The 12,531-nt window shown below is 41.8% G+C and overlaps 1 protein-coding gene across 1 annotated transcript in view; it reads left to right on the forward strand.

The window, feature by feature from the left end:
* Positions 1 to 12,531, forward strand: part of pak6 (p21 (RAC1) activated kinase 6) — a 46,809-nt gene that overhangs the window by 20,756 nt on the left and 13,522 nt on the right. The window contains exons 2-3 of the mRNA XM_077238246.1: positions 1,380 to 1,605; positions 10,135 to 10,782. Of these exons, the coding sequence (XP_077094361.1) occupies positions 1,402 to 1,605; positions 10,135 to 10,782 (852 nt within the window). The 5' untranslated portion in view covers positions 1,380 to 1,401. The remainder of the gene's footprint in view (positions 1 to 1,379; positions 1,606 to 10,134; positions 10,783 to 12,531) is intronic.

Below are 12,531 nucleotides of genomic sequence, written 5' to 3' on the forward strand. Positions count from 1 at the left end.
GAAAGCAGGCCAGAGTCTCTTCAGCCTTAGGCATCGCCCCATACCCATAAGATTTAGCCCCAGCTATGTTGGAATATACAGAGGTCTGCTGACTAAATATTCGGGAGGAAACAGGTTTTTTCCAGGACCTCGACACCTCAGTGTGGAGGTCTGGGAAGAAGGGCAGACACCGGCGTGGAGGCATAGCACGGGAAGGCAAAAATCTTTCATTTAGTTTACTCTTAGATTTGGACTCCTGCCTCTCAGCCGGCCACTCAATACTTAATTTTTCAACAGCTCGAGTGAGCACCTCCATAAGCTCCTCACTAGCGGGAGACTGAAGTGACGAGTCCCCAGTCTCTACTGTCTCAACACTTTCAACATCCAGGTCCTCAGAACTGGATTGATGAAGAACTGGTACCTCAGCCTGGGGGGAAGAAACCGCAGCACGTGCTTCCACACCCGGGACTGAGGCACTGGATCTAGCAGGTAAAGGTTGAGATAAGGCAGAGCCCGTCTCAAACCCCTCTGTTAGATCCATTTGCGATCCCCACGACAAGCGCCGCCGCTCAGCCTCGGCAGAAGCGGGACCCGAGCCACGGGGAGCACTGAACCGCCCTCCTCAAAGAGCGATCGGCGGGAGCGCAGCGGCCGTAAGGGTAGACGCTCGCAATGCTCACAATCAGCCCCCTCGAGAGCTTTCTGGGCATGCTGCACTCCTAAACAAACAACACATAGTTGGTGTGTATCCCCGCCCGTGATATAACGAGAGCAGAGGAAAACACACTTCCTAAAATGTTGCTTGCTCGGCATTATGATAGATGTTTTTTTATATATATATGGGATATATAAGTGAAAAACTCCTGCCTAGTATCAACTCAGGACTAACAAAAACACAGTATTGACAGATTTCACACACAGAGCGCTTGCTGAAGTAACAGAAGCTGACGCGCTTGTGTTTTGGGAGTGCTTTATAGTTTCCTGGTCGATGACGTCACCCGCCTATGACGTTCCGTCTCGCCATAGGATTGATTTCATACGTGCTTCATGACGCACTCACGCAGGGCGTTCCCACAGCATTTTCACGCAGCTCTAGTTCCCTGATAGGGAACAAGTGAAGTCTTTATGAGCGAGTCATTGAATCATTTATATTTTAAAATAATTTTAATTAATTCATTTCAAATAGATTGCAGAACTTAGCATTTTTTTAGAACCTCTAGTAAATTACATTTTATTTTGTTTAGTTGTCTGTTCAGAATCTTGTGAGAATCGTGATCCCCATTTTAAACAAAAAACAAAAACAAATCATGATTCTCAGTTTCTCCAGAATAATGCAGCTATAGTTTTAACAATTTTTTTTTTCTTTTTTTTTTTCTTCTTATATTTCTGTGTTTTAAAAGGTCTCTGCTGTAGTATCTGACAATGTTTCGCAAAAAGAAGAAGAAGAGGCCAGAGATTTCGGCACCGAAGAACTTTGAGCATCGTGTTCATACGTCTTTCGACGCAAAGCGAGGGGTCTTTGTCGGCCTTCCCACACAATGGCAGAGTTTAATAGAAAACCTCCGGAGACCCAAACCAATGGTGGACCCGTCCAGGATAACACCGGTGGAGCTCAAACCAAAGAAGGTCAGAATTACATCTCGTATGTTAAGAAATAAGTTCACCTTCATTTGATTGGAAAACCATCCGTACCGCCTCAGCAACTGCATAGGAAAACATTAAGACAGATGTGTATAACTCCTATTTTTTAGGTTCTTTCAACTATTGTCTTTAAAAATGGTCCCAAGTAACACTACTTTGTTTTGTCAATTTGAATTGGTTCGTTCACTAAATGCAAAATGTCTCATTCAGCCAATAAATTCATCAAGGCAACTGGTTTATTCAGCAAATTTACAATTAGTAGTATAATCTGTCATTTGGTAACCAAAGCTATTTTATACATTTAATCTATCTTAGTTTCTGATAGTGATGTGAGCTTTCAAAACGCTTGGTGAAGCTTCAAACCTTTGTGAATCATTTGTTTCGAATCAGTGATTCGATGATTTCAGTAAACGAGACTTTGTTTCATCACAACTGTTTTGAAATCGCAATGGATCGCTTGTCATAAATAATTATATTAGCTGATTCCTTGTTATATCTGAAATTGGTTGTTTGAAAGTGTGATGTTTTAATGCATCACATTTTCTGTGTATTATAATTATAAATAAATCACCTTTTGTAAGTAACTTGACTTTTCAAATAAAGATGGTATCAATTACATTGTTACACCAGTAGGTGGCGACAAGAGATTGTTTAAATGTGTTTTTCAATGAATCATTCATTCAAGAGATTCGTACAAAAACGCTTATTCATCCAGCAATGAAACAAATGAAGTCTTTATGAGTGAGTCAGTGAATCATTTATTCAAGAGATTTGTTCATTCATCTGTGAATCCATAAACCAGTGTCTATATGGATTTGACCTAATCTCAGATCTTTTTTGATGAATTTGTAGACATTTTAATGACATATTTGTGTAATAAAAAGAAGAGCTGTAATTAAAAGTCTCATACTGGGCTGATTAACCAAGCTCTACATAAAAAAATAATAAAACAAAACCTACAATTTAATAAAATAACATAGATTATTAAGACATTTGATATTTAATGGCATCAAATGATTTGTTAATTGCATTTAATAGATTTAATAGATAAAACTTGTGGTTGTTTCTTTTAAAGTGTTTTTATGCATGTTTGGGCTCAAGCAAACTTGAGCTTGGGAAAGGCGCTTTATAAATAAAACATTATTATTATTATTATTATTGCTGTATTTACACTGTTCTGACCAGCAGGTCAAGCAATTGATTCAAAGGTTCAGAAAGCTTATTTTCTCACATTTCTGAAGACGCAGTCACTTTACAAACAAAGCAGAGATATCTGGGATGAAGTGTGTCAACACTTGACACACAAACCTCAAGAATGGTAACAATCAACAAAAGTAAAAAGATGAGCTCTTAATATCACAACACAACAGATAACTGACAATAATGTAAACAAAACGTCAGCAAACAGCGAAACAATAATCCTATAACAGAAACCACATAATTTATTTGTGCTGCAATACATGCTGGGAACTCACAAACCATTAACATCTCAGATATTGTTAAACTTATGCAAAGATGCAAAGCATCTTCACTGGTTCCAGTTTTGGCTTTTGGCTCAATTGGGACGAGCCTTGAATTTAAGTAGAGAATGCAGGTCTTAATCTTATTTCAGAGACTTTCTTTCCAGGCTTTGTTACGGTGTGTTTCCCCTTGAGGGAAGGTAACGGCGCTCCGAAACACATGTTTTTTCCTCTGTCACATTGGCTTCTTATCTATCACAGGCCTCAAGTAACAGCCCTGCTGTGAACACAGATCCAGAGCGCTGAATCCTCAGAGGGAGTTAAGATTTATTACCTCACGCTGGCAATTAATAATGATGCATGCGGGCCGCCACCACAGCGAGACTCGGGCGTAAAAACTGCAACTACGAGCAAAAGAGCCAAGCTCTCTAACATCTGAAGATCTCTGCTCTTCGATGCATGAAAATATGCTTTCAAAGAAAGCAACTTGCTCTGAATTACTTCATGAATGTGATCTCAGAGTGTTTGATGGTAAAATCAAATGCATTTTGAATGAATGATTTTCAAACATTCTTAAAACAAGATAATATTACTTGAAAAGCAAAATTACTTAAAAGTCCCCCTGTGGTGAAAATCCAGCTTTTTAATGTTGTTTATATGTCTATGTGGTGTTTTTAATATGCTTTATGACAAACCATGTGTAAATTCATAAGTTGACAGCATTGCTGAGTATTTTCTGCTTAAAACTGCAGTGAACCAAAGACAGTCTCAAAAACACGGTTTGAAATCGCTGGTGTTTCTGACGTCACAAACTACCTTGTAACCAATCAGATCAACGTGTGATCGTCAACGAGTGGATCTCTGAGTGAGTGAGGGAGTGAGTGAGTGAATGGAGGCCGGGTACTCATTTGCATATTCATAGAATACCGAATACTAAATGAGGCAAGGGTGTCGAGTTACATTCATGGTATTTTAAGGCATGAAGTTTTTTCCCCTGGTAAAAACATTTAAATATGTAATTTTGGTGATCAAAGATGAGTTTTAAGTGATAAAATGATTGACTAAAGGGGGACTTTAAGATATTAACTCGTTTTCTGCTAAAATGCACCAAAATTAAGTGAGTTTATGCTTTAAACAAAAACAAATATGGGGCCAAAGGGGTACAAAAAAAATAAAGTTTTCACTTTTTCCATTTTGGTAAATTTTTCAGAAAACAAACAAGACAAAACTAGATATCTTTATGTTTAGATATTTGTACTGGAAAACGAGACAAAAATACTACATAGGAAGCTCATAGGAAGGGCTCTGCACCTTCATTTGTGGATGTTGATAGCCATCAGTTGTCCTTTCTCTTCTCTTTTTCTCATTTTCTCTCTCCGTCTGTTATTGAATATGTGCCCTGAGCTCGTGTCACTTCTGACAAAACCTCTGTGAATAAAGCACATGACAGCTGTCAGTAAATACTGCAAATATAAAATACAGACCCTTGAATGTCATGTCTGTTCTAAGAAGTATAAGCATTGTGTGCGCTGTCCTCAGTATATCATTTATTGGGAATTGTTAGGAAGCAGTGTCATTTGTGCCTGCCTTTGTTATAAAGTGTGTTTTTTTTGTTCATTTTTTTTCATTATAATAAAAAAGTGAGCTGCAAAAATACATTTCTGCAAACCAGACAGACAAATGGATATAATTTGTATTTTTTCCTTTTACATGTTTTGCTGTTCACATTCGTCACAGCTTGTGGGTTTAAATTTTTTTACTTTGATTTGACCTTTGAAAAAATCTGTCCACCATTTAAAAATTACATTTTTGCAGCTCTTTCTTTTTATATTATAGTGGGAATAAAACAGCAACAAAACCAGCGTGGGGGGTAACGCGCGAGTTACGTAATCAAATTACCTTTTCAAGTAAGAAGTAAAGTAACACATTAATTGTGAATTTACAAAAAACAAAAAATCTGAGTTCATTTTTCAAATAAGTACTTTGTTTTCCTACTTATTGACTGACAGCTCTCTTGTCCTCATGTTGAGAGAAATCAGAGGCTTTGTGTGAAAACATGGTTCCCTTTCAAACGGTCACTTCGTATTGCGTAGCTATACGCAGTGGGGGAAACTCCTTTTCCTCAATTTACTGAAGCCTATGTAAAGTGCATTTGCAGCTGCACAGCTAGCACATTGAGCGACTGGCTCGCTCATAGGCTGTGCTGCAGCAACTGCACGTCCAATCGCGCGAGTGCCTCTGACGTGCGACCAATGAGACAACTCTACATCATTACACGTCAGAGCCCGCCAAGGGAGCGTGGCCTCAGCCTATAATAGTCCCCGAATTCGCCATTATAGCAGATTTTACTACTTCAGCGACAACTTCACGTCTCTGACCGTTACTGAGCCTTTGCCGTCGAACAAGCCCTTCAGCCTGAGCGAGCTACAGTTCAGCGAGCTGCATCTCATGCCTAGGACTCGACCACGCAGAGAATGCACTCTCTACCGGCGGATGTGCAGCCAGCGAGAGCATGCCTATCTCCGTGCTGCGAACTCGGCTAGCCCTCTCACGAGACAGCGACACCGAGCCACACGCACTTCCTTCTCCGCCACTACTTCAACTGAGGAAGAAGAAGCGCCGCAGCCAACGGCATCCAGAGAGGACGGCGCGGCGGTAAAGGGCTATGAGTCGTTTCCGCCCCGTCGAAGAGGCGTTGGCCGTTCATCTCTGCCCGAACACAGCTGCTAGCTGGCGAACTTGAGTTGTTCATCCCAACAAACCATGCCAAAACACTTCAGCCCTCGCTGGACGCGCGTATTCCACCTCCGGTCAGGCTGCATCGGCCCTGCACACGATGGCCGTGCTGCAGGTTTACCAGGCCAAACTCCTCCAGTCTATGGACGAGGCTGACCCGGACCCTGAGGCCTTTCGGGACCTCCGAAGCGCCACGGACCTGGCCTTGAGGGCTACCAAGGCCACAGCGCAGGCTATCGGGAGGAACATGGCGAGTTTGGTCGTGCTCGTTTGGTTGAGTTTGGTCGTTTGAGCGCCACCTCTGGCTTACCCTCACCGACATTAAGGACGTGGACAGAACGAGGTTCCTCGACGCCCCGGTATCCAGCTCCGGCCTCTTCGGCCGGGCGATGAAGGGGTTCTCGGAGAGACATACCGAGGCACAGAAAGCGTCCCAGGCCATGCGACACTTCCTACCGAAGCTACGGTTCAAGCACTCACAAGCAACGCCCAGACCAGCAAAGCTGGCAAAACAGGCCTCTCAGCCCCGCCCTGCGGCTGATGCCCAACGCCAGACGAGAGCAGCCAAGCGCTTACCGCTGCCCCGACGCCAGGGAGCGAGACCCAGCATTGTGCTCGACGCGGCTCAGCCGAAGTTCGTCCTAGCACGCAAAGGGAAGTGAGAGGGCACGTGTCCCACGCTTGCCGGACCACCCTCAAAGAAGCCAACAAAACTTCCCACAGCCCCCTTTTCAGTTCAGGCGGCTGGGGATTTAAACAAACGCCTTTTTCATGGCGACCCAAATAAAGCACAAAAAGAGCATGTTTCACAAGCACAACACATGGGTTCACGGCCCCCCTTCACTAGGCGGCACTTCCCCTGTTGTAACACTGACTTCCCCACACCCAAATGGTTGTACAGTCAGTCCAACACTCAATGTGTGCACAAATCACAATATAAGGGTATCAGGTCCCCCTATGTTAGGCGGCCTGTCCCAATCAGTGTGTCAAGCCCTAGCCACATGGGTGCTAGCCTGGCAAGGTGTCCCGTCTGGTCATAAATGTTACTGTGCAGTGTGCACAATCACATTCACATAAATATAAAACCCACTTTTTGCCGGTTATATTTCATATATAAAACCCGCTTGACTGGTTATATGTTCATACACTAATAACCCAGACAGTGTCTGGGTTTATTGGTGTGATATGTTGGTTAATTCTGACTTATATGTATTATTATAGACCTGACGGTGTTTGGTCTGTTATATACATAATAATGTGGTTTATGGCTTGTTCTGTATGCTCAGGAGTCCTGAGTCGTAGTGGCAACCAGTTACTCAGTGCGGCGTTTTGCATGGCGTCCCCACTGCGTATAGCTACGCAATACGAAGTGACCGTTCGAAAGGGAACTACTCGGTTACTCACGTAACCTCAGTTCCCTGAGTTAGGGAACGAGTATTGTGTAGCCGGCCGCACTGTAGTTACATGGCAAGTTGTCGCTTCAGTCATTAAAACTGCTATAATGGCGAATTTGGGGACTATTATAGGCTGAGGCCATGCCCCCTTGGCGGGCTCTGACGTGTAATGATGTAGAGTTGTCTCATTGGTCGCACGTCAGAGGCGCCCGTGCCATTGGATGTGCAGTTGCCGCAGCACAGCCTATGAGCGAGCCAGACGCTCAATGTGCTAGCTGTGCAGCTGCAAATGCGCTTTACATAGGCACATAACACATTTACAAATAAACCGAGGAAAGGGAGTTTCCCCCACTGCGTATAGCTATGCAATACTCGTTCCCTAACTCAGGAAACTGAGGTTACGTGAGTAACCGAGTAGTCATTGTAGTTCTAGACTATGACTTTCCACGACACCTGGTTTCATCTAACTTTTTATACGTTTATGCCGTTTATTTGCACGCAACAGCGTTTTTGGTGCCTGAGAATGCATACTTTTGAAAACGGGTTTCAAAGTGCAAGTTTTTGAAAACGGTCTCCGTGTAAACAACAAAAATGCAAATCTCTGGAAACGATGATGTCATGCGCGTTCATATTACATGTTCAGTGTATAGTGTTTCATCGCCATCTAATGTCCTGGCAGCAGAATACAACGTTTGAGTTATTGTTTTCGTGGATCCGTGTGAATGGGGATCATTTTGACAATGGTGTCATCTGTATGTGGAAAACTCAAAGGAAAAACTTCTCTGTTTTAAGCATATTGTTGTCATGTAAACGTACCCTAAATGTAAGCAGGCATTTACTCATCTCACTAAAACAGATTTAGTATTCCTCAAAATAAATAAAAACAGTGAGATGCAAACTCAGAATATGATGCAAACCTGCAGTAATTAAGTAGGTTAAATAATAGAAATATACTTTATGTATTTAATCTCACTTTTTTACCTGTGTTTTTGCTGCTGACATTGATGATCCAATTGAACCATATGAATAAGCAAAAATGACATCAAATTTGTGTTTCATGTGCTTCTCCTGTGTCCTATTCTTCTGTGATCCAGAGTGGCAGCACAGCTGAAAGGTTTGTATGAGCGACGCCCTCTGCTGTACAGGTGTGGATCTACATTTCCTTGAGCTTGAGGCTTATTCATTTCACTTTTTTTACATTTACATTTTACATTTTATTCATTTAGCTGACGCTTTTATCCAAAGTGACTTACAATTGCTATATTTCAGAGGTTGCAAACCTCTGGAGCAACTAGGGGTTAAGTGTCTTGCTCAGGGACACATTGGTGTCTCACAGTGGATTCGAACCCAGGTCTCACACCACAGGCATGTGTCTTATCCACTGCGCCATCACCACCCCCGAAAGTTGTTGTGAAAGACCTTTACATTTGCCAAAAATAGAACACCAGGCATATTATCTGTGTTTTGTCGCTTTCATTCTGTCTGTGCACTGGAAGCTTCTGTCACCAAGACAGTAACTCTAAAGTAACATAACACTGCTTTCCATAAAAAAGTATCTAAGTAACCCCATTAATTACTTTTTAGGGAGTAACACAATATTGTAACACATTACCTTTAAAGTCTCTCTGTAGTCAATAACTGTATCCCTTAAAACTCATCTTTGATCATCACCAAAATGACATATTTGAAAGTTTTTTCCTTGAAAAAAAATGATTTGTGCCTTCAAATATCTTGAATGTAACTTCACACCCTTGCCTCATTTAGTATTTGTGGTTCTATGAATATGCAAATGAGCTCCGCCTCCACTCACTCACTCACTCACTCACTCACTCAGAGATCCACTCGTTGACGATCACACGTTGATCTGATTGGTTACAAGGTAGTTTGTGACGTCAGAAACACCAGCGATTTCAAACCGTGTTTTTGAGACTGTCTTTGGTTCACTGCTAGCCTGGCATGCCAGACCTACATCAAGATGTTAGGTCTGGGAACTCTCCATTGACATGCCTCAATCCGAGGGGCGGGATAAACGGTTACCTTTCAAAATCCCTCTGCACGCAATAGGATAGCACTACAACCAACCAGAGCAACGAACGGTTGTGGATGAGTGAGTCCCATGAGTTTTTCCACCAGCGGAGCTAATTGATATATTAAGAGTGACGTTCTCTTAACTCCAAGTCCTCCAGAGTCGCGGCCAAAGCCGATTCGAAAGACCGCTGCATCTTCATTGTTTTCAAGTAGCAGGGAAATCACCTATGGAAATCACGCGGAACGTCATGAACTGTGCCGTCATTGTGTTAAGCCCGCCCGCCGACTCTATACACGATGTGATTGGCCCGACCAGTTTTTGGTTTTTCCAGCTCAAAAGCCTATGGAGAGTTGCTAGACCACACTGGCTGCGAAATAATTTTCGCTGCCGCTAGGGTGCGTCTAGATTTCTAGGCTAGTTCACTGCAGTTTTAAGGAGAAAATACTCAGCAATGCTGTCGACTTATGAATTTACACATGGTTTGTCTTAAAGCATATTAAAAACACCACATAGACATATAAACAACATTAAGAGCTGGATTTTCACCACAGGTGAAACCACCACAGGCTTTAAAAGTAACTTTCCCCAACACTGAAAAAAAAACACTTTATAACAATCACGTACTAATAAGCAGATAAACATTCATATCATTTGTAAATGAAGGCAAAATCATAAAAAAAGGCTCTTTGCTTTTGTCTTTATTTGCAAGAACAGAAATCCTCAGATAGCTCAGACAAGTCATTCAGTGTTTCTCAAACACAAATCAGCCAGAAATAGTCTCCTCAGAGGAAAGTGTGATTTTGAGTTCATCAGCACCCAGGTGAATTCACACGCTCTTTAAATAGCGCCGCGTTTCACTTTGCATTAATCATAAACTGCCTCTCCTCTTCCCCAGACCATCGTGCGAGGCACTATGATCGGCCACGGAGACTACATCTCAGCCATGCTGTCCGACATGAGCCGGCTGTCCGTCACCAGCTCCAACTCCCTGCGGAAGAGCAGCCCGTCGGCACGCAAGAGAGCGCAGTCGCTCGGCCGTCTGGGCGAAGTGAACGAGGCCGACGCCTATCAGTATGAAGGACTGGACGAAGCCGAATCGCACTGGGCCGACAAGTCGCGAAACATCCACAGCGAGAGCAGCACACCGTACATGGGCCCGAAGAAGAGCATCACGCTTCAGCCCAACGGCGTCCTTCCCAGGGCCAAATCCACTTATGAGGTTAGCATGAGCATTTTGGAAGGGGCTCCACCCCATCCTACCCTCCCCGCGCCTCCACCGCCCCCATTCCCCGTCCCTCCACCGCCCCGATCCATGTATCTAGGTGGAGATATCGGGAGCCCCACTGAGAGGCTCATGATGAGACGAGAGTTTCCCATCGTGTTCGCACACAACCACAGGCCCATCACCTGTTTCTACAGCCCCACGATGCCCATGCAGCATCCGCACGGAGACAGCCTCACGCCGGACATGAGGAGCGCTAACAGACTGCTGGTCCACCCGCAGAACAGCCCTGGGAGACCGTACTCCTCATATGACCTGAAGGTAAACACAAGTTTGACATTTATGTAGCCAACAGGCTCCTTTATTTACATTGAATCATTTAGCAGATGCTTTTATCCAGAGAGACTTACAAATGAGGAGAACAATAGAAGCAGTTAAATTAACAACAGGACAACAATATGCAAGTGCTGTGACCCTTCCCAGTTCAGTCTAACGCTTTTAAAAAATATATATAGTTGTCAACATTTGAAGTGGATCAGAACCTTTTATCAAAGTTATATGTGAATTTTGAACAATACCTGTTCTTATCTTAGGAGAACTTTGATGACCTTTTTTGATCCACTTCAAATGTTGACTACTGTAGATATAGAGTAGAAGAGAAGCGTATTTACATTTACATTGAATCATTTAGCAGATGCTTTTATCCAGAGCGACTTACAAATGAGGAGAACAATAGAAGCAGTTTAACTAACAAAAGGACAACGATATGCAAGTGCTGTGACCCTTCCCTGTTTAGTCTAACACAGTGTATTTTTTTTTTTAAATATAGTAGTCAACATTTGAAGTGGATCAAAACCTTTCATCAATTTTGAACAATACCCGTTCTTGTCTTAGGACAACTTTGATGAACTTTTTTGATCCACTTCAAATGTTGACTACTGTAGATATAGAGTAGAAGAGAAGAGAAAAAAAGTGTAGGTATTAATGGATCAAGTGTTGTTCATGATTTGTTTGTTTTTATCAATTCTGTCACAATTTCCGCCATGGAATTCTCCTTTAGAATTCTGAGTTTAAATCTGATATTTTTCCTTTATAGTTCAAATCAGTGGCAAGAAAGCAAACTCCAGTAAAAACCTTGGGAGAAACCAGGCTCAGTCAGTATGCCAGTTCTCCTCTGGCCAAATGAACCAACACTGAACATGGAGTTTACATATTGGAATTCTGTGTTTTTCCCAAATTGTTGACCAGACCTGACCACATACACATGCAGAGCTCTGTGGAAAAAGTCAATATTGTGAGGTATAAACTCAGAAAGTCAGAAGTCACTCAAAACCTCATTAAAATGGTGAACATGCAATTGCCTGTTTAGGAAAAAATAATAAAAATACACCCTCATTTGTGAATACAGGCCGTCATGAGTTTGTGTATTTTTTATATTAGAAAGGTCATTTTTTCCCTATAATGAAAACAAAGATCTACGACAAAAAACAACACTTAATCATTACAATCACTTATAAATATGCATATGTATATTTTTGCATATTTTATTCATATAAATATGCATCTCATCCATGTGTCTTTATGGCTGCCTTTATTTGATCAAAAATACATGAAAAACTGAAATATTACTACATTTTAAAGTAAATGTTTTCTGCGTGAATATGTGTTAAAATTGAATTTATTCCTGTGAATTTTCAGCATCATCACTCCAGGCTTCAGTGTCACATGATCCTTCAGAAATCATTCTAATACGCTGATTTGCTCTTATTTAATTCAAAAGATATATATATATGTATATATATATATATATATATATATATATATATATTAAAAAAAAGAATTATAATTTTATTCAGCAAGGCTGAACGATTTATCGGCCACCATATCGGTATCGGCCAATATATGTTCATTTGTAATGTTAACGTTATCGGCCCGATAAGAAAATTTGGGCGGTATTATTTCTTTTAGATTCGCACTGTCCACCATGATGGTTTTAAAATGCTTGAAATATGATTGGAATCACTTCAAAAAAGGAAAATCCAGTAAAGTACAACATGTGCAGCGCAAGTC

Source organism: Siphateles boraxobius, unplaced genomic scaffold, assembly GCF_051911475.1.
Source record: "Siphateles boraxobius isolate OS27281-9 unplaced genomic scaffold, OSU_SipBor_1 22, whole genome shotgun sequence".
In the NCBI taxonomy this organism is placed as follows: Eukaryota; Metazoa; Chordata; class Actinopteri; order Cypriniformes; family Leuciscidae; genus Siphateles; species Siphateles boraxobius.